Source organism: Dufourea novaeangliae, unplaced genomic scaffold, assembly GCF_001272555.1.
Source record: "Dufourea novaeangliae isolate 0120121106 unplaced genomic scaffold, ASM127255v1 scaffold70, whole genome shotgun sequence".
Taxonomy (NCBI): Eukaryota; Metazoa; Arthropoda; class Insecta; order Hymenoptera; family Halictidae; genus Dufourea; species Dufourea novaeangliae.
This window is the reverse complement of record NW_015373940.1, coordinates 57,216-83,606: the sequence shown is the minus strand read 5'-3', so window position 1 is coordinate 83,606 and position 26,391 is coordinate 57,216. Positions and strand designations below refer to the sequence as shown.

At 43.2% G+C, this 26,391-nt stretch overlaps 1 protein-coding gene across 1 annotated transcript in view; it reads right to left on the bottom strand.

Moving 5' to 3' along the window:
- Positions 1 to 2,675: 2,675 nt before the first annotated feature.
- LOC107185637 overlaps positions 2,676 to 26,391 on the bottom strand; it is a 47,147-nt gene continuing 23,431 nt past the window's right edge. Inside the window, exons 2-20 of the mRNA XM_015573371.1 lie at positions 20,177 to 20,237; positions 19,355 to 19,472; positions 17,146 to 17,618; positions 14,504 to 14,773; positions 13,955 to 14,316; positions 13,118 to 13,242; positions 11,550 to 11,676; positions 9,934 to 10,085; positions 9,020 to 9,218; positions 8,757 to 8,909; positions 4,979 to 5,266; positions 4,415 to 4,556; positions 3,946 to 4,097; positions 3,668 to 3,857; positions 3,430 to 3,583; positions 3,239 to 3,362; positions 3,122 to 3,172; positions 2,965 to 3,071; positions 2,676 to 2,864 (exon numbers count right to left, since the gene is read on the bottom strand). Coding sequence (XP_015428857.1) covers positions 2,676 to 2,864; positions 2,965 to 3,071; positions 3,122 to 3,172; positions 3,239 to 3,362; positions 3,430 to 3,583; positions 3,668 to 3,857; positions 3,946 to 4,097; positions 4,415 to 4,556; positions 4,979 to 5,266; positions 8,757 to 8,909; positions 9,020 to 9,218; positions 9,934 to 10,085; positions 11,550 to 11,676; positions 13,118 to 13,242; positions 13,955 to 14,316; positions 14,504 to 14,773; positions 17,146 to 17,618; positions 19,355 to 19,472; positions 20,177 to 20,237 — 3,437 coding nt within the window. The remainder of the gene's footprint in view (positions 2,865 to 2,964; positions 3,072 to 3,121; positions 3,173 to 3,238; positions 3,363 to 3,429; positions 3,584 to 3,667; positions 3,858 to 3,945; positions 4,098 to 4,414; positions 4,557 to 4,978; positions 5,267 to 8,756; positions 8,910 to 9,019; positions 9,219 to 9,933; positions 10,086 to 11,549; positions 11,677 to 13,117; positions 13,243 to 13,954; positions 14,317 to 14,503; positions 14,774 to 17,145; positions 17,619 to 19,354; positions 19,473 to 20,176; positions 20,238 to 26,391) is intronic.

The following is a 26,391-nucleotide window of genomic DNA, read 5'->3' as shown; positions in this document are numbered from 1 at the left end:
AGCAAATGTTCGAAAAAGAGGATTAAAGAATCGTTCGGAATAAAATGAAAAAGTTTCAAATTTCGGAAAAATGTCTTCAAAGAAAAAGAAGAAGCTCCCTTTATAAGCTGCCAGTATGTTTGGTAAATTCTATTAACCCTTCTATTGGAAAATTGAATAATCAAGAGATCCTGTCGTGGAATTTCACGCAAACGGTAACGCAAAAGTAACGCTTCTTGTAGAAGAGTAGATGAAAACTGCAAGATCATAAGAAAACCGATAGAGATTATTGTCCTGACCAACAATACCGCTATTCTTACCTCTTAGAAAAAGTCTAAGTCAAATAGTAAGGCTCCTAAGCTCTCATAAACAATATACATCGTACAAAGTATACACGTTTTAAAAGCTATTACCATTTCGGTGCGGATCAAAAAAGTGCTGGTGCAGAGTATTGTCCCTAGAATTCAGTCAACATGATCTCTAATCCTATGCTATGTTCACAGTGCGCTAACGAGAGACTACAAGCGGCACCGTGGTGCTCGATTAATATTAAAGGTTATCAACGTTTCGACTACTCTCACTGCGAATGATAATCGGCAATGAAAATAGTCGTGACATGGACTATTCGATTAACAGATTATTACGTATATCGTCAAGCTGTTCTTTGAGCTGAGCAACTTTTTTTATATTTGAAATAGACTCTAGGAACATAGATATCTGTGACTAGATTTTCAATTATTTAGAAAACATCTGATCTTGTGATATCCGTTTAACCCTGCTGTTATTATATGTTTAAATATTTGTCTTTAGTATCCAACGTACCTAAATTTTACATCTACATGTTGTGTTTCCCATTTTTTTAAAACAAATCATTTCAAATTTTGAAATAATTTTATTCGTGGCGAAGTAAGGGAGAAGAAGAGCAGCATTAAAAGAAAAGTTTTTACTCTAAATTGATTGAACTTGAAATAAAGTGATAATGTTTGCTCAGCTCTCTTCTTAAATTACCTATAATACGATTTTAACTATTGTCGCATACGTTCTTATATATTCCCCTTATATATTCTTATATATTCCCTTATATATAGTTTCCCTGCTTACAAATTACACATATGTGCTTTAGTATACAATCAATACACGCAACGCTAGACATAGAGTTTACCTGTTACAGAGTTACATTAACAAACACATATGTACCTTATTTATATTTTAGTTATTTTTACCCTATAATCTCTTATGCTTATTCTTATTCGAAACTGCTATTGTTATTTGTGCATAAATGCATCTGATGCATTACATGCACATTTCACCTACACCGGATGTGCGTTTGTGAATCACGTACAAAAGTGTCGTTTCCTGTATTCTTTCGATGCCAGTCACTCTATCTTCCCTAACAAATCGTCAGAACCGTAACAATTTTCTGACAGATTATCTCAATTCTTCGAGTTCCGAAAGTAGAGATCCACTACTATCGAATTTCAATCATCTTTTTGAAAATGAAAAACCGTTTCTTAAGCTCGCCGAGAATTTCACAAAAATATACTCGAAAGCAAAATATTTATTAATTATTGTCCCAAAATCGAGAATATTGACGAATACTCAAACGCACACCCTTTGAATTGTGATTTTTCCCCGTCCACTTGGTGGCACGTCTAACGCGGCTTTTCGAAAGAAAGAAAAAAAGAAATACCGACGGCGATACAAATGTGTTTTTTTGTCGCATCTGATGCGGAATTTTCGTTTTGTTCGCAAAAACCCACGTTTCTGTTTGTTTTAGTTGCATTTTTTATCTTGTTCTACCAAAAGTTACGCCGTTTGGCTGTGTTTTATTTCCCTTTAAACTTTCTTCGCGTCATTTGCACGCGTTCGTCGCGAGGATCGGACGTTCTACAAAATAGCGGCGAGAGCTCGTCGCGTCGTCCGGAGTGGTGTCCGTCGTCGCGAAACCCGAAAGTGTTCGTGCAAAAGCTTCGTTAATATGTTTCCTCTTATTTCATCTTTGCTTTCGCGTCCACTAACTAAGTTTCTTATCCTAAACGTAACGTGACCTCCGAAAAAGTCGATCGCGACACAGGGAAGCCTTGCTCGTACTTCGTCGATCATTACAAAATAGATGTCGGGTTCGAGGAACTTAAGATCGTAGTTACGTTTAACAGCTATCGTATATTCTAACATCGAAAGAACTTCAATGTATCTTGGCATTTCTACGTCGATCATCCCCTCGAGTTTACTTTTTAAATAGATTAGAAGAACTAGCCTCGTTATTACATCGCGTTCTTATTGAAGATCGGACCAAGACATTAATTGGTTATTTAATAAACCATATTGTCCCAAGTATTGTCGTTGCAACAGGTTCAGGTTATTCTCAATAGGAATATAGTAAAAAAGTACAGCCTCTTCGGAAAGAAAAGAGTAGTTTCTTTACCTATGTCGATACCGAGTAAACATCAAAATCTCGTAAGTTCGAGGTATCCCCGTATAATTTCAATCAATGGAAACATCAATTGGTTTATCACCCATCGTTAATGTCCTAAACGTCGGTACAGCTAATGAGCATAATCTTTGCGATACAGTCCCACAACAAGGTAACCTGCACGCTACGTATATTATTGTCGTTAAAATTATTGTCTTATTCTTAATGCTCGAATATTCTCGTCGGCGATAACGGATGATTTTTTGTTGTTGAAAATCATTCATTAACCCATACCCACGTCCGAGTACTTTTTCATCTCGCTACGGATCCATGGCACATATTTCGGCACGTAGGTGTACACGCCTGGTAATTTTGGGTGGGCGCACATGATGCCCCAACTGACGATACCTCCGACGAACCATTTCTCCTCCTCGTGCTCGTCTCGACAGAGCAAGGGACCCCCAGAGTCGCCCTGTCGATTAGAATCGATACAAAAACCTTATCCTTCGAACTTCTATTAAAATGACAGGCGTCTTTTTCAGTCAAAACTTTGTTTGAGAGTTCAAATTCACAGAGTTTGGAAGCTCTGGAAAGCTCAGAATCGAGAAAACTTTAGGTTCGATACGATTGCACATCAATAAAGTGTCGACATTATGTCGTTCAAAGTCAAAGGGAATTTCTAATCTGAAGCATTCGTCAGGGACAAGATCAACTTCCAATAACAATTACCTGACACGTCTGGAACCTGCACCTCGTTCACAGTTGGTTCGTACTCGGACGCTGCAAGCATTCAATAATTGTTAATGAAATTTCCGTTAAACCGTCGACAAACGCCGCGACACGTACAGTCGGTGTCGTTCTTCTTGCCCCAACCGATCACGGTGCACATAGTGTTCGGCACAAGGTGCGTGTCAGCGGTTGGCAAACAGACGGGTCTGAGGTGCTCGTGAAACTGGACTCGCTTCTCCAACTAACAGGGGGACATACAGTGTTAGATCGAAAGATTAATCACGTCAGAAAGTGACGACGCTATCTACCTGGAAAAGAGCCACGTCGTTGTCGTTAGCGACGACCACGTTGTAATTAGGATGAGGCACCACTCTCTTCACCTTCAGCTTCTGGCCGAGATAGGTGTGGGATTGCCGCCTGGTTATTCCCAGCTGTATCGTCCAACCGGACACATCCGTGCGACTGGAACTACAAAGGTCGATCGGTCAAGTGTGGTATAAACACGGAATTATTCGCTACCAGGGAATATAAAAAATTAACACGCACTTGCCAACACAGTGAGAAGCTGTTAGAACCCATTGATCGGCGATCAAGACCCCAGCACAGTAGAAGATCTGCTCTGGACCGCCCAGAAGGGCAGCTAAAAACGGCCAATCGCCTGGTGCCGATTCGACGCCCCCTACGATTCTTGTCTTCACCTTCGAGTTACCGTAGACTGGCGTTCGTCGGCCACAAGCTGTAAAATCAACGATGCTTTAATTACTAAACAAAAAGATATCAATAAGAAGGATCAATTCCTCGTGATATTATTATGGATACGGTACCATATTCGGAGCACGTCAGCTCGACCGTGGGGTAAGCTTCCTGATCGGTGATGCATTCCTGGAATTCCTTAAGAAGATTCGTTTCGCTGGAGTTCGCGTTCCGTTGGGTGACGTTGTTATCGTGGGCTATCAATCTGGATGAATCCACCTCCCTGTAACAGTTATGTAGTAGTCGATGTTTATCGAATATACGGTGAATTTACGAAATTGCTGAAAGTCTGAAATAAATATTGTTCAAGGGATATTGCAACTTGATGGATAACGCTTATGAAGTAACAAACGTGGCCAAAGATATGTAACTTTTTTCTAAGAAACATCACATTTCCTTCGTACGGATCAGATGTTCTAATACTTGTGACCGACAGTGTACAATAGTAATAAATCAACGAACAGACGACTGTATCTTCGAACAGGTTCAAAGCTATAGCATATTCAGAAGTCGATACTGATCCCAAGAAAATTCTCTTACGTGTAACCGAGCATGGAGCAGATCGCTTTCGCGGAGTTTGGTTCCCAATGCGATATGCAAGCCGGCATGAACTTTCCCATTTCTGAGTGATAAACTTCCAGTCGTCCTTCACCTACGTCCCCGTTCCTCAGGCTGAGCTTCACTGAAACCCATCGACATTTATAAAATATGACTGTCTAAAATTCAATGCACGTAAAAAGTTTCAGAAACTTTACTTTTTTTTATCAATTTTTTAATGAGGTCTAAACCTCATTAACTCGTGCTAACACGGTGATAGAGCTTGGAATTACGGAACCAATGATATTGTTTTCAGCAGCATATGGCCATTAGTGCATGAAATATTTAATGTTCAGTGCCGAGAATCCTTCGACCACTTATCGATGATTTATTGTCCTTTGAGTCACCAATTTCTATCCAGTTTCGAAATTACACCATAAAATTCTATATTTTTGCATAAACATCCACACTCTATTGATAATATACTGTGTTTAGGATACTTATAGACCAGTAGTGTATGTCTGAGAGATGAATACAACCGCCAGAGGGTTAATATATTCCGCTTACAGCAATAGCGTTCGTCCTGGCCCCACGGGCAATCCATCACGCCGTTACAGATGTGGCTGGTGGACATGCACCTCCTGTCGCCGCAGTGCCATGGCGATTTCGAGACGTTGTTCTTCGCGAGGATCGGTTTTTTCACGATCTTCGTGGTGAACGCAGCGGAGGGTGAGAACAAGCTGCAATCCCCGCATCCAATTTCGTCGCTGTGATCGGCGCAATCCAAGTGGCCGTCGCATCGCCAGTCGACCGGAATGCATCTAGTGCCGTCGCATTGGAAACCGCTGGTGCATACTGTGTACAACGAAACATACATGTACCCTATTCTTTCGACCAGCTTCCTTCGTTCTTTACCACCCCCTTTTTTCCTGAACGGTCGACGTGGTTGATGGAAGACATATACAGAAGAGCAAATTGGATTTCGAACGAGGGAAAAAAGGTTTTTCTCGAAATCAAATGCATCCTGGGTAACACAAATGAAGTGCTGGTCTCGAAATACTTTTGGTCGATGAGAAGTAAATTTGAAGCTTTGAATATTTGTCAGTGGAAATTGGTATGAGAATGTTAGGTTGTTGGTCCAGTGATGGAATATCGTAGGAATACATATTTGTTCTACGTGATCGAGAAATTCGAAGATATACAATAAAATTCTTTTTATTTGAGACTCCTTTTTCGAGAACGTCGACATTGAAAATTATTATGAAGATTTATTTACGAAGAACATTTATTCAAGAGAATTCCATGCACAATCGTCAAGAAATGGAACTAAATTGTTAAACTAGTCCACATTCAACAGCTTATCGAGCCGAGAGTTCATTCCCTCTTGATAAATGTCTATCCGGTGTAAATACATAATGTCGTTCGTGGAAGATGAATCGCCGGTCGATGTGAACTCCATACAACGAGCAGACGCCGAAGATGGCTCGTCGCGCGATCGTTTAATATAGATTTTCCCATTAAGATTCCATTAGTGGCGGCACGTGCGACATATCACGTACGCAGAACCGTAATATAAGCTGATGCACGCTGATACGCATACACGTACGTTATTACCTCGCGTCGACCGTCGTCGTTTACATAAATCAGAATCGTTCTCCCTTACGAATTTTCTGAACCACTGAACCGGAACGCTCTTTTCCATGAAAAACTTCCAGATAATATTTCAAACATCAAACTGTTGATACAATAGTGCTGTTACGCGATGAAAAGTCGTCTTGCATTCCTGAAGAAACCTGTCGTTTATCGAAAGAGTGAAACGACCTTTATAATCTAACCAAAGATAGTTAGAACGAAGCGGTCGTTAAGAGACATTATTTAACAGAGTAACCAAGGGAGAGTCTCCTGTGAAGAATCTTTGAATATGCACCTTTCTGGTGTCTCCTGTACTTAACTACGATTCCATAAAGTTTTGCAAGTAAATTGTGTATCTAAAATATCCAGATCAATTTTTCATGTGTAGAACATACATAGAAGAAGAAAGGTTCCACAGGCCAAGATAAAGGTTTAAAATACCCCTGGTGTAAACTAGAGAATGGAAATACCGTTAAAGAGTGGAGTAACACTCGGTACCACAATAAATTCCCCGACAGTACGACTCGAAGTGGCCATTAAATCCAAGCAACGTGTCAACTGGGTCGTTTTCGACCGTCCAGTAAATTCAGTTTAGGAGAACCTGGGACCGGATGTGCCTCTTAAATCTCCTCGATACCATCGTCGAAAACGTTAAAAAACTCGATCGAACGGCGTGCAAATCTAGAGATCAAAGACAGCCTCGTTCTATCGGGCCAGATCGACCGAAGGCAAGTCCGTGATCAACAGCGGTCAATATAACCTTAATTAACCGCGAACGAAAATGAATCGGTGTATTAAGTGCAAATCGACCCTCGATTGCGCCGTCAGGATGCAGCCGGATCGATAACGAAACTTTCGTCGCACAATATATCCTCGATTCCGTGATTGCGCCGCACCGTAACTCGGTCGCCGGTCGTTTAATCTCATCGTTGTCGGTCTAACCGTAACCGACCTTTACCACTGAAACAGGAGGAAATCATAGGGAATTCAAATGTAGCCGTCCCTCTTTGACGACCACTAGAGGACTTTGGGCGAACTAATTCGATACGAAACAATTAAGCTTCGAGGCTTTCAAGTCCATCTCAATGGATAAAATAAAGGGACAATTCGGTTAATTGCGAAACTCTTCGTCTCCTAATTGACTCTTGATCCGAAATTATATTTGCCATCCCCCATAAAAGGATCAACCGTGGGATTCGATAACTGCTCTCAATAACTCGATTTTCCAATCAGTCCATTCGATCTTTCGAGTCTAATCAACAGAACAATAACATGTACGGTATATATCGAATATCACGTTCTTTCGTCTGACCAATCGCGAAAGACATCGCTCCTGTTCCGTGGACCGATCGACCGTGGAAAACCTCGAAGCAATAAACGAGACCGGGACAATTAAGGAAACGGTATTAGATCGTCCCCGGTACGATCCTAGAATCAACACACGCGAACGGTATCACAGAGCGGTCAACAATGGAGGAGGCATTCCAGCCAGCAGAGACGAACAAACGAACGGGACAAAAGAGTCGTGAACGCCGATGGTAGAGGCGGAACAATGGATATCGGTTTAGGAACGTTAGTCGGCAATTAGTCCGGTCTGCTCATAGAGCGTCGCATAAATATTTCCGATCTCTATTGTTCCAGGAGCCCGAGACGCGCCGATTGTTCGTTTCCTGAAGCTCTCGCCTGCTTTTCTTCCTCCTCTTATATTTCTGACGATGATTTTTTCTCGTACACCTCTTTTCTAATTCATGATCATCCTTATTCTTTCCCCATTGTTTTTTTTCTATCGGAAAAACAAATAGATCATGTGGTCACCCAGATTTTAGTTAACGGACATACTAATCCGCGTGGAATTCCGTTCGACACGTTACAGCGTAAGGAAAAAGAACGGGAGCTAGCTCCGTGTCCTTCCGAGAGTTTCGCACACGCGGAATCGCCTATATTCTGGCCGTCGGTCCGGCTGTTCCGTCGAGATTATTTTAATCCCACGATTATCCACCTCTTTATCAAATGCCCGGGACCTTTATCCAGTAGGCTTATCCCCACGGTGCTGAAGGAGCCGGATAAATGGGCGCCGAGGCCTTGAACGAGAATGACGAAGCGCCCTGTGACCGGCGGACAATGAGTCTGGGTCTCGACTCGATCCACTCCTCTGTAATGACTAATTCGCGGCCCTTGCGAATCGATCTATTCAAATGTCACCCTCTCCCAATTTCCGTCGAAATCTCCACGTCCTTTTAACACATTGACTGCGACAGTGAAAAAGGCCGTACATAGCCAGACACATTTTACTTCTCTTTTTTTTAGTCATACATCGTCGAAAATATATTTATTGCATGTACCGAAAGAAATGTTAAATCGAATGTTAATTTCACATTGATCGCACTAATTCCGGAGATCAAATAGTGGAAGGCTCCTACGCCACTTTTTCTTGTAGCGGAAGCCAAGCTTTTTCTCGTGAGTCAAAGTAGTAACGTCCTTAGAACAGTTACTTTCTCACCGTTCGTAACAGAGATCAATCGTTCTCGAATACGATTTCCAATCGCTTTTCTTTCATAGACGACGGTAATAAAAACTATTTGTAAATACCACAAAACTACAAGGATCGTTTCAACAATTGGTAATAAAAAATATACGAAAGAAGCCAGACCAGTTAGGACTACAATTTCTCGTTTCGAAGAAGACCGAGGGCTGTGAATATCATTGCACTTACCGGGTTTCTCTGCTCTCCTGGCTGCCTCCAGTACCTCACGATGTCCCACGCACTCGTCTGGATTCGAGTTCTCCGGGAACAGCTCGCACTCGAGATAGTCGGGCAAGGTCAGACCGAACACGTCCAGGAAGAACCCACAGCGTCTTTTGGTTTCTGTATAGAAGTGAACGAGTCTCAGTAAATGGGTGGCACTCGATAAACGATGTCTGTCGGCGAAATTTCCGGTCTTTCGTGATCGATCATCGAGGAGTGAGATTACTCACGGAAGCAAAGGCTACGACAAGGACGCACGAGATGTCCCCTAGACCCGCATTTCGGCACGAAGATGCTGCATAGGAAGAGGGCCGCCAATTCGTAGCATCTGACGTCGATCACGGATTCGTAGAGCTCTAGCTCGTGCTGGGCGTCCCGTTGGCCGAAGTTGCCCATGTAATTCGGGAAGACGGTGAAATTGTACGGGATCTAGTTTAACACGTGAATGTGAGCTTGAACGACGCTGGTCAACATGATTTTTCTCACAAGGAACATTTACGTTGATTCTTATGTATTTTGCGACGATGAATTTGGCTCTGCAATCAGACGTTTTTCCATCACCCACAGTTTCTGTGTAATAATGCTTTGTACTACGTAATAATATTATATTAATAATAATATTATTTTATAGAGCTTATAATATGCTTTTACATATGTATATATGATTATACTAGTTATTAAATGATAAACTGTGTGTCATACAACAACTCTGCGTGATGAAGACAACCGGATTGCATACATGAATTCAGCATAAAAGATACTAGTAAAATCACATACTAAATTTTATAAACATAACACTTTTTAAAACATTGTAATCAACGTCGTCGAAGATAAAAATTATCCTGAACCTTTTTCGGTCCTCAAACTTTTTCAGGCATTCCGTCAGATTTTATAACAAATCGAGCTTCATGTGGCCTCATTGTCAAGGACTATGAAAGCTTCTGTTTCCGATTCGAATGGTTTAAACGTAAGGAATGATGATACGTTACGTCCAGTATGGATCGATCCGACTTCAATACCAATTGAACGCGGGTGGGATCTGTTTTAACACGATTCGACGAATCCCAGGAATCTCCGTGGATGGATTCCTCGCGAGTTTATTGGGAATTGCTCCAAAGAAGCAGAACGACGTGGGAGGGCTTACCTTGTGGTACTTGCAGAAGGTCACTATTATTGGGAGACAGACCCCAGGCGCTGGATTCTTCTCCTCGATCATCCGCGGCGCCCGTTCCGTCATCGTGATCATGTTCGTGTAAATTGTTTTGTTCTCCAGTCGTATCACTGTCTCCGGATAGGCTGTTTTAATAAAAAAAAAATAAACAGTTTTAACGTACAATTAGATTTCTAAAATACAAGAGTATCGACGATTCGTTAGAATGTTAGGGAGACCCTTTCTCGACGGATCAGTAAACACGACGAACCCGTTCCCAAGGACTGCGAAGGAATTTGAAGGATCGAGGGCCATGAAAATTCCACCTGCGCTTCACACCGCCCCGTATTTTCGTAATCGACTTGTCAACCCCAGGTGCAATTCGTCGAATACATTAAACCAATTATTCCACGGTTCTCAACGTCATATCTCGAGCTAAGGAATACCGACAACATCGGATGACTACTGTGTTTCTTTAGCTCTTAATCTAGATAAAAAATAATCATATCCACTGTACCTACCATATAAATTTCGCGGTTTAACGAGTTTATCAAACATGTACAGTCTGTTTGATTATTTCACTACTTTCCTGCTTCTATAATTGTATAATTTACTTATAATTTATAAATTGCTTTGAAAATTTTAAAATTAGTTTCCTCGGTTTAGAAACTAGTGGGGATAGAACAATCACGAACTAAATATGTATATCTAACGAACGCCAGAGTTCATGCATCGTAGAGTTAAAAAGGCGAGAGTATTGCGAAACGGAGCAATGTGACCACGAACTGGAAAATTTCTCGTCGCCATTATCCAAACGATAAATTACTGTTGCAACTATGCGCGAAACAGGCACACGTCGCGGTCCGAGAATCAGTCCACGGACCATCCATACGGTCCCGTAGGTCGACGCGTGTTAAATCAACATAACGGACCACGCGTTTTCGCTTTTAACGATCGGCTCTCGGCACAATAATTTCGCGCGCGACCCTTTTGCGTCCGACGGGTTGCAAGTAGCAACGTTTGAAATTCAGCCCCGACTGTCTGATGCGTTCCAGCGCTTAGCTGCTTTCTCTCGACTTGTTAACGACCTCTTTTGTACGATCGTGTCATTGTTTATTGCTACGGACGCGAAAGAATCATTTCTAAAAATACCTAGAGAGGGAACGCGTCCGTTCTTACGAGATGTTTCTGGGGAAAATGGAACTTTGACATTGAAACTCTACGAAAAATTCTAAACAACCGATGATCGGTTTAGTTGCCCCTAATTTCTTTCGTTAAATGGACTATACATGTAATCTAATGTAATGTACGTATACCCAAACAGGAAATCCGGGATAAGTATGACCAACGAAGCTCCTGCCGAAGTTGTTCGTCGCGAAGTCTAGTGTGTTGATGGTTGAAAGCAAGTAGCACACTAGGACCGGGAGCTCTATTGATCTTTCGGTACCACAAAGCTCCTCGTTCTACTCGTGCATTACACCTAACGTCACGAACATTTAGGTTCGTCACCCGACTAGGTACTTCCCCGCGCAATAAACCGACACGCGTTATGTAAGATCCATTATCAGGCGAACACACACTGCACGATTAGATCGTACACATTCACTTACATTTAAAGTATACAGCAAGACCGCCGGCGATGATCAGAAGCGCGACCGCGTTGAAGAACACCTGGACGAACCTGAACCGAAGCCTCCCAGTGGTCACGTAGTGGCTGTTGGTCATGTCCCTAATGATCTGGAAGAAAAATCAAGGAAATGGTGAACAATTAAACACCTGACAGGCCGAATACTTTTTTTTCAATCTGATAGCCCTCTTTGGTTTTCAGGTAAATCAGTACTATTTAGGTGTTCATTAAGGTGAAAATGGATATTGGGTACTAGAATCTTCCCTATTTTACTTCTATAGAAAACACAGCACAGAGAATGGGGTTATATCTACCCTGCGTTATGCAATACAGAACCGGTCGATCGACTACTGAGGATCATTCGAGAAAGGCAGCCTAGTTACATAATTGCCGGCTAGTAATGGGTGCACGAATCGACGCAAATACATATTAGTTCCTCATGTCGAGGTACCCTGTTCGCCAGGTCGCAACAGATTCTGTGTTTGTGAAGTCAACGCACCCCACGAGTACGTGTTGGTACGCAGCACTCGGCCCCTTCTGCCAGCACGTCGATATCGATTATAATTTCGTCGCGGTCGTATCGCGCTACCAAAGGAGACATTTAGTCGGCGACGGACCGTGTCGCTAGAGAATTCGGCGGTTTCACGAGAAACATTACACTGTTACGCTGAAAAAGTTAGCCGTACAAGTTCCAAATTTTTTCCTAGTATCATAAAAGACTCCATTATGTCATAGTGACATCCATTATGTTAGATTCGTACTATCTTCAATTTAATAGAAGCTCGTAGTATCAGAAAGTCACATTTGTTACGTTATTTCCGTCCTTTATTAATAAAAATAAAAATCATTCTTAGCTCTTCCAAGATAAAACAATACACGGTCATTACATGTAGAAGAAAACGGGAATGGTCAGACGCGCCCGACTCGAATGTAACAACCGACGTTCACTTTGTCGTATATTAAATCACGCACCCCTGTCAAGGAAGCACGGAAAATTGGCTCGATTGCATAGAAAAGTAGTTCCCAATAACACCCTCGGAGGGTGAACTCGTTGAAACGTAAAAAGCCAGCGCAATTAAACAGCCGCGCGATGGAAATAACCATTACATCCGGCTCGCGCGCCTCGCCGGGATTTTGTGTCTGCCTCGCGTTTATTATCGCGGTACCTATTTTTAGCGTTAATAACGAGAAACGTTCCGCGTGAAACGATATCCGTTCGCCCGCCTCGATACCCGATATCGAGCGCGTAACTCGCGGACACGCGCGCCCAATTGGAAACGAAAGAACAAAACGACGGGAATTATCGATTCCCCGGGGAGGGATCTCAATTATTCGTGGGCACCTTCTGTCTTTTTACAATGCTTCGTAACAATTCCACCGTGGAAATTTCTCTGAAACGCTTCAGAAACAATTCTGACAAGATTTCTGACGCACTCACGATAACGTCAAACGATCTACCGCGTCAGTGGCAGTTCAGAAGTGAAAATAGGCGTCGGACTTTCATCTGACGGCTAAAACGGGTACAAAAGTATCAAAAATCTTGATGCTCACCTTATGATGCAGCGAGCCACTGTTGCCCCCGTGAACCCTGACGATCGCCTGAAGACTGGCCGGCGTGCTGGTCGATTTCGTGATCGTCCTGCCCGTCGTGTCCGGCTCGGACACCAGCGCCCTGTCTGGATTATTTAGCGAAGAATTTCATTAACATTCCCCCGAAACGGGAAGTTTAGGTGGCCGCCTTACGCTCAAGTGGACAGTTTATACAAATGAGACCGAGTATTCGAGTCACGTCGTCACCACCGCGGCCGGCTGGCTTCGCCTCGTAATGAACGGGCCCCCGGTGACTTTAAATTGGAACACTTTCAGTGAAAAAGAAAGACGCGCCAGGTAGGCCGTATTAATCTGAATAGCGCGTGGAAAATGATTAATCGAACGCTGACGCGTTAATCTCTTCGCGAACGGCCTAATCTTTTACGGCTTTTCACAGATACCGCGATCGACGCAGTCCTGTGACCTGGTCGATTCTACGCGAAGAATATTACCGTGTCTGCAGAATTTCACTATAGCTTCTTTGTGTCCTTATTCATAACGGAACTATCTATAATTAATATTAGGTGTATCGATAAGTGATCCACAATTTTTTTAAATCACAAGGCGATATATTGTACTTTGTAAGATATCCTTCCGACCTTTCACTGATTGTGAGTGAAAACATTGTAGGATATTGGAAAAGCAATTAAGAAAAAATCGAATTTCGTCGAATGAATAGGGAAACCGCGTATCAAAGAAACGCTATATGTATACACACAGCACGATGTACGAGATTTCACATCGAGCATTCCATTGAAACCTAGTGAAAATGCGATACTCGTAAACTGAATATGTTACCTGGGACCTTGCCGTGCTTATGGGGTAGGAGGGGAGCCTCCATTGTCTTGCTGGTGTAGCTGGGCGAGCTGGTCTGGCTGAAACTGTCGGAGGAAACGTTACTGTCCTGTCTGACGCTGATGGGTTTCGGTACAGGGCTCTGGGAAATTGCGCTTAGAGGCGGCGGAAGATTCGTCTGCGTCGCCTTCGGCAGTTTCTCTAGTTTTTCCGAGCAGCATCTGTCCTTCCTGAGGCTGTGCTGCAGTATGCATCTCGCTCTGTCCATCTCCGTCTCGTACTTTCCTCGAGGTTCCTGGGGGGACTTCTGATCCGAATGCAACCGCCTCTCGAGGTCCTGCGAGGCTCTCTGCAGCTCGTCGTATCTGATTTTTCGCACGGGAAACAATCGGAAATATTTGTGAATTCAAATGGCACGGTACAATATCGTGACTGGATTAGATTATTGTTTTGTTATTTTCGTTTTAAAATTATTTGACCATGCACGAACATCAGCGATTTACTCGGTATTTTGGCGAATCGATATTCTCGGCATATTAAAAAACCGTTTACCTGGTAGCTGGCCTCTCCTTGATCGCGCGGAGATTCTCGTCCTCCTCTTGGAGCCGTCTCTCGAGCTTCCTCGAGGCCGCCTGAAGCTCCTCGAACTTGCATCTTTTCTCCGCTTCGCGACGCGACCTCAACAACGCCGCGAACTTCGTCTCGTCCACGTGCTGGGCCTCCCGTCGCGATTGAGCCAATTTTTCCCGAATCTTTTCGTCAACGGCTTCCTCGCAGCCGTCCATCTCAGCCTCCTGCTCCCCCAGCTTCGATGACAGAAGCCTGTCGAACCGGGCCAAGTGTCGTAACGACGAATAAGAAAGAAAGTTTCGACGGGATACGTGCACGCGAGGACCCCCTAAGATTCAATTAACTACCCTGGCTTCCCCCGTTTACTTATTTAAAAAAATACCCGAAATTTCTTTTTCAGTGTATTGAGTTTTTAGGAATTAATAGCAATAGTGAAATTTTCATTTTTATATTGTGGAATAATATCTGTAGAGGTTTTAGTTACAGAAGAGTGAACACGTAATGTAATTTTGATGTTGGAGGGAAGCTCCGTAAACTACGGTACACGTTCGTGAAATATTACACCGTCAAGTTATTCCGTGAACAATATGAAGAACGCCGGGCATGCCTTGTATTCAGAAGGCAAGCTCGATACGTTAATTCAACGTAACTTCAGTATAATGAAAGCTCGCCTGCCCCGTTATTACGGGTATATAATATCTTCCTTTTATATACTCTATAACGCGAAGCTTTCCTCCTGTCATCGGTAATTGATTTCAGAACAGTTGAAGAAACTTCCCCATTACCGGTTGTGAAAGGATTCTTCTGTTTCGCGGGAACGGACAACCGATCGAGATAATTGCGAAAGAGACATCAGAAGCGTTATTCTGAGTTCAGAATCCAATTACCGTTTTAATATTAGCCCGCTGCATCTGTCTATCTTTCTTCGGACGAAAAACGAAATTTCAATCGTCTCCCCCCAAAAAATATCCTTGCAAAAGTATTTATAAAATTTTCTAAATAACATTCAACTCATTCACAAATCTTCCGTGCCAATTATTAGGCGTACCAATAAGTAACCCACTATTCACTTTTTAATAATTCTGCGTTTAAACTTTTGTAAGTATGTGACACACGTCCGCTTTTATAGGTCGCTATATCCGCCGTATCCGTCATAGGCTGTTTTCCTTAAAACTATTGAATTTAACAAAATATAGTGGATTACTTGCTGGTACACCTAATATCACGTTAATCGTTTCTAGATCCTTTGATATACGCAGAAACGTTATCGTTCAGTCCATCGAATTAAAACACTCGAGACCACTAGGTCGCAGAACACGCTTTTATCGCCGAAGCTTTTGCTCGCCGTGCACGAGAGCACAGTAACGGGCGTAAGCGTCGGCGAATTAAAACCGCTTGCCGTGGAGGACGGGCCCCAGCCACTTCGAGGGGTGAACGTTTCTACCCGATACGAGTGGCCGAGATAAAGTCGAAACTCACGGTTCGTTTAACAAGCGAAGGAGCATCGAGCTACTAATACGAGCCAAGCCTCGAACACGCTCGCAACATCCCCGATGTTCGAGCACCCCCTCGAAACGAAAGGGAATTTTCAACTCGACGCCAAAATTTCAACTGGAAGAAACTATCAGAAAAATCATCATTTCGTCAGAGATTTCTTTCGTTCCACCGTTTGTACCTCTGTACCGTTTAATTAAAATCACAATTACCAAGAAGAAATTCCAAGAAGAATGCCTGGTATTCTCTCGGAAGATTTTGACGTAGCGAAATTTCACTTCAAATATTCGCGTATTATTCCACTGGAGCCAGAGGTTGAATAAAGTTACAAGAGTCTGGTGACGTAATCTCATCATGTATAATGGCCTCCGGGGCGAAATAATATTACATCCCCGAGCACCGAATAATATTTCGTTCGCTACGTACGGTGAGGCAGGTATTTTGCACAAAAAGTTCGAGCTGACGCGACGGGAACTCGCGTCGATCGAGGCCACATGATCGACGAGTCTTTTTTTTTTCACTCGATGTAGCTTCTGACATTTTGTAAAAAGAGCGATGCGCGTGAAATCGGTGGCGCGACTTTGATGCCTACGAGCTTGTGTTCCAGTCATTGATTTATCTTGCTTTGTGAAATGCACTCCACGGAATTAATAATCGAGGAAATATATTCATTTTCCGATGCCTACGTGTAAGTGGCAACTCTGTAAGGTCTTATTAACCGGTAAAGGACGGGAAGCTTATCTTTAGGCTCCGGGAGGGTCGCTTATTTTTCGTAGGATAACACTATAACAAATATATAAAGGTTTCTGAAAGGTCCTCTGAAGATAAATACGTTGATAATCGATAAGCTTCGAGTCGAATCTAAGAATCGATGGAACTTCGAAAGTTTCAACGAAACACTAGAATAATTGATCAGTCATGATAATACCTTTAGAGACCTCGCCAGGAGTTCTCCTTGAATCATGTTATATTAGCCAAAATAATTTTCGATCAAACAGCTAGCAGTAAAATAATCTAAGCTGATCGCGTTTCGTAGTCCAGTCTATACAATTATTCCGTAAAATTTCGTGGCACAAAAGACTTCAGTCTCGTTCTTCACGTTCATCATCAGCGCAACTCTCCAGTCTCACCTCGTATTCTGCCCGCCAGCTCCCAGCCTCTGTTGTCCATCCCCGCCTGGCTGACGATCTTTGAACTTCGTCTCGGCACTCTTCACGATCCTCTCGTGCAGCCTCTTCTCGAGATCGCGAGAGGCCTTCTGCAGCTCCTCGAAGCTCGACTTCTGGCTGAGCTTGCAGTCGTCCTCCTCGAAGTTCGCTTTGTCGAAGTCCGCCACGAAATCGCTCTCCTCCCCCGACACCTCCTTGCCTGGGAAGTTCAACGAGTATTCTTGCGCGGGGTGCTGATGATCTTGGGACCGGTACGGGCCCAGGTCGATCAGTTTCTCGCTCTCCTGGTCCCAGGCGAGCAACGACGCGGTGGACGGTGTCGGGTCGCTGGCTTTCCGTCGATTCTGCGCGGGCAACTGTACCGGTATCGGTTTCTCGTTTTTCCGCCTCTTCGGGATCGCTGGAGGCCGCAGAGGAATCGGTGGGGGAGCTACCTGTATCAACAAGTTAGTCGCTCAAGTCCCTGTCGCATTCCTATTCCCCTACTTCTCGACTGAAAAGCTCCCTTGAGAGTCCAATTTAATATTGTGTGCGCATGCAGTGGAATAGGTCTCTGACTGGTCAGACTGAAAGTGTTAATTGGTTTAGTCACATCTCCCTTTGCTACCTTGGATAGAGAAGGATATCCGAACCGATGGCAGGTAACTATTATAAACCGAAACTTGAAGATCTCTTATCTTCTTATGATAATTATGATGGACAGATCAACTATGAAAGAGACGGTATACTAAATACCGTAAGTTGAGGAAACTTTGTCTCTGTCAGGGGAGTAATCTTGTCCCCAAGTCAGAAAATGATCATTTTCGATTTTGCAGGTATTTTAACATGAAATACCTTTTCATGTAAAAGGGGTTAGATTTTGCAGAGCTGGAAAATCGAAAATGATCATTTTCTGACTTGGGACAAAGTTACCCTTGCTGAGGCAAACTTACCCCAACTTACGATACCCTAAATATTTTGATTAAAGTAACCGAGAACTTAGTGATTCTCAGACAAAATAAATCCTATCAGCAAGAAATCAACGACCTAAGCGGAGTTGGTGGATCAAGTACTACCAATTCGATAGAGCGATCTCAGAATTACAAGTGGTCAAACAAATGGAAAAGCGATCTAAGAAGCGAGCTTGCGATTGGATACTTGCATGTTTCGCTAAGACCACGAGCCAGTGTATGCGTGTCCATGTGTGTTGTTCGCGAGTGTGTCCAGATTCGTCCACGGTCTATGAAAAACCAGAATCCCCAGACAGGGTTGGGGGTTTCCGGTTGATCCATTAAAGCCTCGTTTGTCCGCTAATTGCACGGACGGTTCTCGAGGACCACGGCCGAACGAGTTCTACAGAACGAGCTGTGGCGACGTAGGAAGAATGTCTCTTGTTGCTTCCGCTCGATTTCACACGAGCACTACGGACCTCGGGAAGCTACGACGTCGGTTTTCACTCGGTGGTTGTTAATTCGCGAAGTGTCGACACGCTTCGTCCGCAGCTAAACCGCCCCCTAGGCTTTAGGGTCGTGATTTAGGCGGCAAGTTCCGGTAATTACGGGGGCTCGGATAGCCAGGCTTCTCGAAGGGAAGCTACTTCCGGCGATCAGGAGGGTTTGAAGGTATCCCACGAGCCCTTTCACGGTAATTATACCACGTTTGTTCATTCGTCTTTTTGACAGTGCCAGGCGTACTTTTATACAGTAGTCTGATTCGATAATTCGTCGCCCTTGTTCTAACTGTTTTAACTCGATTTTTCAACAAAATTTAGTTAGTCTTTTTAATGGTTGTATCTCCAATTCCTAATAACAATGACAAATTTATGTTGATAATAAGATAAAACTTGGTTCAATATTGTAATAAATAGCTATTCAGTAGATGCTATTATAATGGGTTTGATTGTTTTACTACTTTTCTGCTTCTATGATTAATTATATTAAACTTCGTAAACTTTAAACTCGGTTTTCTCAGTTTAGAAATTAGTGGAGATAGAACAATTACGAACTAGAGCGACGAATTGTGATTTCGGTACAATTGTACCATCGTGAGGTTGTGTCGAGTTGTGTCCGTTGACTTATGGTCGGATCTATCTCCATACATTGTACGTGAAATGTAAATATTAAGCGTGAAACGTTGAAAACTATATTTTCAAATGATAGAAGACGAGAGATATAAGTTCGAATTGACATACCGCGGGCGCGGCGGAATGTCGTCGCGGTATCGGCGGTGGATCGCCGCATCCGGTGGGCGGTGGTTCCGGAAGCAGGGATGTTCGAGCCGGTAGACCGACGCTGTGAATCCTCGTCTGTCTGAAATTCACAGTAGAAAATGTGTCGTCTAAATGTAAACAGCTCGAGGCGTGTATCGACCTCAAGAAAGGAAACAGATAATTCCCGTTGCTTCTCGTCTGCTTGTACGACCAATATCGTTAATAATGCCCAAGGACACATTAATTGCTAAATATCCTTATGTCTCCGGGGAATCAGACTACCTAATTAAGGAGCTTAATTCAGCCAATTCCTCTTTGAACAACTAATACTTCCCTTACCGATGCTAGAGATACCAGATAAGTACCTGCCTTCGTTCGACTCGATACTTCGATGATCGATATCGATCAAGAACAGTCGCGAGAAATAAGCAAACGGAAACTTACTTCGTTCTCTCGTTGTGCAAACTGTATCTGGTTATAATTGTAAAATTAACACAAATGAAAGCTGGGTATGTCTTCGTGATTAAATGTCCCGCTGCGTTTGTTTCACGCAGTATCGCTACAAGAAAAAGAGCAAGAGAAAAACACAACGCAGGAGGACGTTGATGAGAGAGCTAAACGGATTAAGACCGTGGAAAGTTTAGAAAAGTTACGGAAGAGGACACGAGTTGTAGGTTTCCGCGAGAAATTACGAACGGCGAACCATTGCACGAGCGATACTCCGGGTGAGCAACTTTTTTTTTCTTCGAGGAAACACACCCGACTATACTTCGACTAGATTGTAAAGGATTGGTTTTTAATTACCTCGGCTGACGCGTGGGACTCGTGTCGCCGCCATGAGCCTCCGTCCCGGACATTTTAATCTCTGCAATCAGTAATAAAAAATCCTTCGTTAATATGGCAGCCCCGCGGTGGATGCTTAAACACGGGAACGTGTCGACGTTAGAGGGATGCGCGCGTTTCAATAGTGAACCGACAAAGTAAGTCTCAAATAGCTCCACTCGCCGCAGAAGTTAATTGTTTCGCGTGATTGCGCGGAATGGCACGCTGGGGTAACACGCCACGATGATAAAGTAAAACTGATAGGATAACTTTGGAGGTGATTTTAAAGAAATTTAGAAACTTTATTAATGTTGTACCATACTAAATCTGTTAATTATAAAAAAATTTCTTAATGTTTTCCAAAGATCGGTAGTTTCTAGTATTTAGTGTCTAGATGACGAAACTTTTCGTTTTTTTGTTCCAAGACCAACGGTACGGACATGAAACATTCCACATACCGGTCGTGCAGCTACTGTGCCGCTACCTTTTAGTGGATAATTCTAAACAAAATTTGTTTCTGTTCTTTTTTATATGCATTACAAGAACCTTATGTGACATGTTTAATAGGATTCATAAATTTCTTTAAAATCACCTCCAAGGTTATCCTATCATTTTTGGCCTATCATCGTTGCATTATCGCTTAAATCGCCTTCCCGCCACCTCGAATTAGTACATACCGCGTAGCAGATGTCAGGCATACCGAGCGCAAGATTCGAAATTTAAATATCGTGGAACTCGACTCGGTTACACAATCCGTTTCTCCTTTCGGTAATACGAATCACAAACGCTCTAACGGTAAAATAAATAATTCTCGGCTGCCGTTCGTTAATATTATTCAATGTAGAAATAAAGTTCTCCGATATTCATGGTAGAAATAAGTTCTCTGACTTTAGAAGAGTAAAAATAAAAATTAAACGACCAGCGAAATCGTTCACAAACACGACGTAGCCATGTTCAACCGAACGTAGAGCGAGCGAACGCATAGTGACAGTGCCACTTCGGCCCACTATCAAGCGAGAGCACTATTCAATTTCCTGCTATCTCATCGGCGTGCAACCTTCCACGAGGGTCGACTCTACCAGACTGCACCCAGGGGATCGATGTGCCGGCACCCACCCAACCCCCCTCGTGTACCCTCAACAAAACCACTCCGCGCCTCCTCTCTAACACTTCCGTTTTAAATACGCGCCACATTCCCGTTGCCAGTTTCTTCCTGTGTGACCAGACTAGCATGATTTCCCTGTCCAGTGATTGTTAAGCAGCGCAGCGACTACGTAAACGAGCATCGATCGAAAAATAATCACCGATTTCCGATAAAGAAATTCTTGGGAGAACCAGAAAATTTATAGTAACCGGAGAATTTCTGAAGAAAAAGAATTCAATGAGAGCTCAAATCTAACAAGGGAGCATACCGATTGAAACTTATCTGAGAGACTCCAAAAAAGTATTTGACGCGTACTTTTTTTCATGTGAATAAATTCTCCATTCAAAAATACACAATTTAAAAGAAAAAGATCTTTTCCACTCCCTCTAGTTTCCGAGTTATTCCGAGAGACACATTTTCATCCCTAAACTTTAGAGGCTGTTATCGCCCCCTTAACATGGGGAAATACTTTTTTGGAGAACTATCTCCCATGTATAAATTAAATTAAAGTCGGCATATGCAGGTTCGATATGTTCCCTTGTAAGTACTCTTCCCAGATTCTTGAATTTCTTTTCACGAGACTCGAACCTCGGTAGTCAAGCTCCATTATCGATTATAAAACCGATGATGTCGTTTCAGAACCGGGAAAGGCTTTCAGAAATGGACACGTTTGGAAACCACTCGTCGAAAATTAGAGGGAACGACAGAAGCCCTCGCTCAATTTCATCGCGTTCCGCAGCTCCTGTAGAGTTTCAAAGTTACGAATCACAGGAAAAGGAGTACATAGAATCGGCTCGAAATTACGCTCGACGGCTGTTTCTTTGACAATAGAGGGACGGGGGGGGGGCGTAGCAGCACACGAACCAAATCAATTTATATATTGTGCGCTGGCGAAGTCGCCGCAAACTCAATTAATGCAGCAAACGTCTGGTCGCGGACACTTTCCTCGAAAAGGGGTCCCGGACGAAATGTAAATTTTCCCGCGACCACGTACATGACAATCGCGGTCGTGATATCGAATTCTAATAATTCCTTAAACAGTCTGGAATGAAATTGTGAGGGGGGGGAGTAGTGGTTCAATGGAAAAGAAAAAAAAGTAGATCGCTCGAGGGTCGAATCTCAATGGTAAAGGAATAGTAATATTCCTGGCTGAGCTTTCGCGAAAGACAATGACAGCGAAATGAAGGTTCTTAGGCAGTTTGAGCCAACAGTTTGGAAACAGAGAGCCTCTTAATTTTTCATAATATATAGTCCAAGAATTTATAGCTCCTATCATTTCTCTTATTGCAAGCTAATTCCTGTTTATTCTACTTATAATGATAATGATAGCAACATATTTCTATGTTTGGGGTATTACGTGAAGTAGCAAAAATGGAAGGTGTAGCTTTTAAAGTTATAGATAAAGCACGTAAATGGTTAAATACTAAACTGAATAAAATTATAATATATTTAATGAATAAAGGTTCTTGTGATTCTATTAACTTTTACCATTAATAGCCTGATATTTATCTTCGTGATATTAAGCGGAAATTTAGAGGCTCCCTATTCAGTTTTGTTAATTAATTCCCCGCTGTAGTGTCTTTCTGGGCATGAAGGCACAAAACGTTCCCACACAAGCGTGGTGTTTGTGAATAACCCTCCAATTAGAAGTTTCACGTAAATCGTGTAATTTGCGGTTTCGTCCGAACTCGTGGAGACCGCGACTGCTTTCCCTTTCCCGACCACGTATTAATGCGTCGCGAAGGAAAGGCATTCGTGACGGTGGCCAGCTCTGTTCTGAAACTGAAAATTGACCGCAAAGTGCTATTGGACCGTCGCTAGTCAATTAGTGTTCCAATGTCGACGTTGCTTTTAATCACTCCCGCAAACGGGACTTCCAGAGCTCGACGAGGGCTTGCCCTGGGCAAGTAGAATCGGCTCGTCATTGGTCAGACCCTCATCGAAGATTTACTATATGTATCAAGCCCTACTATTCCGAACTGAATTATAACAATAATATTTTCACTAATTTCATCACAATACAGTGAATTCACAGTCGCAAATCACATAGGAACGTACGAATCACCTAGCGTCCCGGATTATTCCCCGAACGATAAATCCAACGACGGGCTAGCAGACGTTGGTTGTGTACAGAAGTCTCACAGTCTGTCAAACGTTGAGAAACGCGGTGTGGCATCACGGTGCAATTGTCAACTCGTCGAACTTGGATTATCAGCGTACCGTACGCCGGAACAGTTTTCGGATTAAAGCCCCTCCACGGTCGAAACTTCGGCGTCGCCCCGGTTACGCCTCTCGTGTATCGATCGACACTAGACAGGACTCGAAGGAAATATCGATGGCTCCCGGAAAACGCGTCGTTGATCGACACCACGCTCGATATTTTATCGTCGCTCGATGGTCCGCCCTCTTGTTCACCGCGAGACAACATCGGTGCAAACATGATCGATTCGCTGATCCGATCGTCGAACATGTCCCTCGTCCGTAAAATATTTTTTGAAAAAAGAACAACGGGAAAAAGCACGTGTAACCCGAAGTTTGTTTCTTTACCCAACATCCATACGGAACAAGAACCGTACAGAGTGTCCCCGAAATCGTGCAAATAATTCAACTTATTTTTTAATACATCGAAAAACAAAGAATAACATTTTGTCTTTTAAGGCTTCAGTTTAATTGGTGTAATGTACCGACTGGAAATATCTGAAGTTGAGGTTCGAAGTTCTCGTCGAAGTCGACCGATAAATGCCAACCGCAGGCACGCGTATGGCAAACAGAGACGTCCCGATGGGAGCTCTCGGGATTCCCAAAAGACGTTTCAGAATCTCATTGTTTGATAATTGGGCGTATCTCTACGGGCGTAATCTCAGGATAAGGGTCATGAGGGCTCACGTCCCCACGGACACTTTGCCCTTTCGATCCCCCGACGCGAGTGTTCTTGATGTCGACTGGGGATTGAATCTGTGCGTGCAAGGGTATCAACCTCTGTCCCTCGAGTTCGATCGATTTTCTTTCCTTGGATCTGACAGTAGAATACTTCGTTAAACAGAGAAAAGAGACTGTGTGGGGGGTACCTGTTGAATATATTTAGTCCAACATCCCAGACTCGCACCAATTAGCCCAAAGCCGATTAAACGTTGTCGCGGCTACCACCTGCAGTGGATGATAAGAGGAATAAAATCTCCCGACTGAGGGAATCGAAAATCTACCCGTTTCACTGAAGAGTCACCATACAGTAAGCCCCGTACGTGTCCGGCAAGCGAATCGCCCACTCTCGATATTAAACTCCTCTCGACCACAGTATAATATTCCTATTTGCCCCGTAGACGGTTCAACGTTTGCGTAATCGATCCGTTTCAACCTTCGTTTCAACTCCCACTTCAAATGTTCGTCATCCTCTTAATTACCTTATGCCTAAATCGTTATACATATAGTGTCCGTGGATCAACGATTTCGTATGTATCATTTCTATGTAAATTCGCCATTTTCCTCGGTTTCGCCGACTTGTTTACCCCATTTCTATCGACGAGTTGTAGGATACTATCGCGCCGATGGATCGACGTTTGTTTAAATTCCAACGCCGACCGACACTGTGAGTTCGCGATTTGCATGCGATTAGGCAATACAGAGCGTATCGAGATCGAGCAGGGGATCCAGTCCACCCCCGCCCGGTCTTATCCGTCGTCGATCGGCCCCGGACTCGACGGATTCTAATCCTATTCTACCGTGCTTTTTTCGCCTGGCTTTCTCAATCCCGTGAACACAAATCCCCCGAGCGCGGTGTATAGAGCCGCAGAACGGTGTACCGGTGAATCCTGCAAATCCTCAAAGCCCCCGGGCCAGCATTCGGTAGACTACAATGGATAGTCGCGCAGTGGAAAGATGGGAAATATCGACCATACGAAGGATTCGAGAGATTCGGATTTAATTGATCGCGATGACCGCGGATATCCCCGCGAGTATTGCAAAATCAATCGCGAAAATCGGTAGCAAAAACTGGTATCCTTTGGAAATTATTAATCTCACACTGTTATTTAATTCACGGGAATTGTTTAGTCATTTGGAACCAGTTTACAGCGTTTCGCTTCGAGGACGAAGACAAATCTAGGCTGTATCATCCATCCGTAATTATGGACCATCAGTGACTGAAGAACCAATAGTATTATGTTCACAATTACATTTTCCAAAACTTCCGAGAATTCTAAAAACCTTCTAGAAATATTAAATATTTCTTCGTGATGCGAATTGTAAGTCAAATCAAGTGGCTTTTTCCCTCCGAAAATTTCATATTCCGCAATTGTTTCCTTCTCTGCAAGTATCAATTCATAGCAGAGTAGCAATTATTTCCTAAAAAACATAACCAATTGATCCGGTTAATATCTTCAAGGTAAGGACGAACAAGGGTCGTTCTTCCGACGTTTCGCACGGTGCTGTGCGAAACACTGTCGAGAGCACTGATCAAGTTTCCCGTCGAATGGCTGGCAGAACAGTAATCAAGCTACTTAGCGATGCCTGGCACGAGGGAAATTGTTTTCACAGCCGAAACGAATAAACATCCTGCAAAAGTTGTTCCCTAAACAGACATTGTTTTTTTAGTCGCTTTGTGCACAACCTTTCGAAATGATCGTTTATGCAGAAATAAAATCCGAAATTGGGAAATCTAAATATTATAGTTTCCGTGAAAATTTGTTTTTGAGAACATCAATATTTTAATGACTGTTCTGTTATTATGCCTGACCATTGTTTGGTATTTCTATTGGCCGCAAATGTATTATCTGATTTTTCACGGATTTAATCATCAGGAAAGTAAAATTTCAAATTCACTTTTTTCACAGAATTTCTGTTCCCTATAGCACAGTTTATAGTACATCCAGTACAGTATTTGTTCACGCGATTCGAGGTTGAGCCACGTGCAATCGTTCGATGCATAGATCTCGATGGAAACGGTCGCGGCGGATCGTTCGCAGAAATAAATCCGCGAGAGAGCGAATCGCCCGTCCCCCGGTGTCCCGTGACTGACAATTTCATCGGCGGAGAAACGTCCGCGTGGATAGAAAAT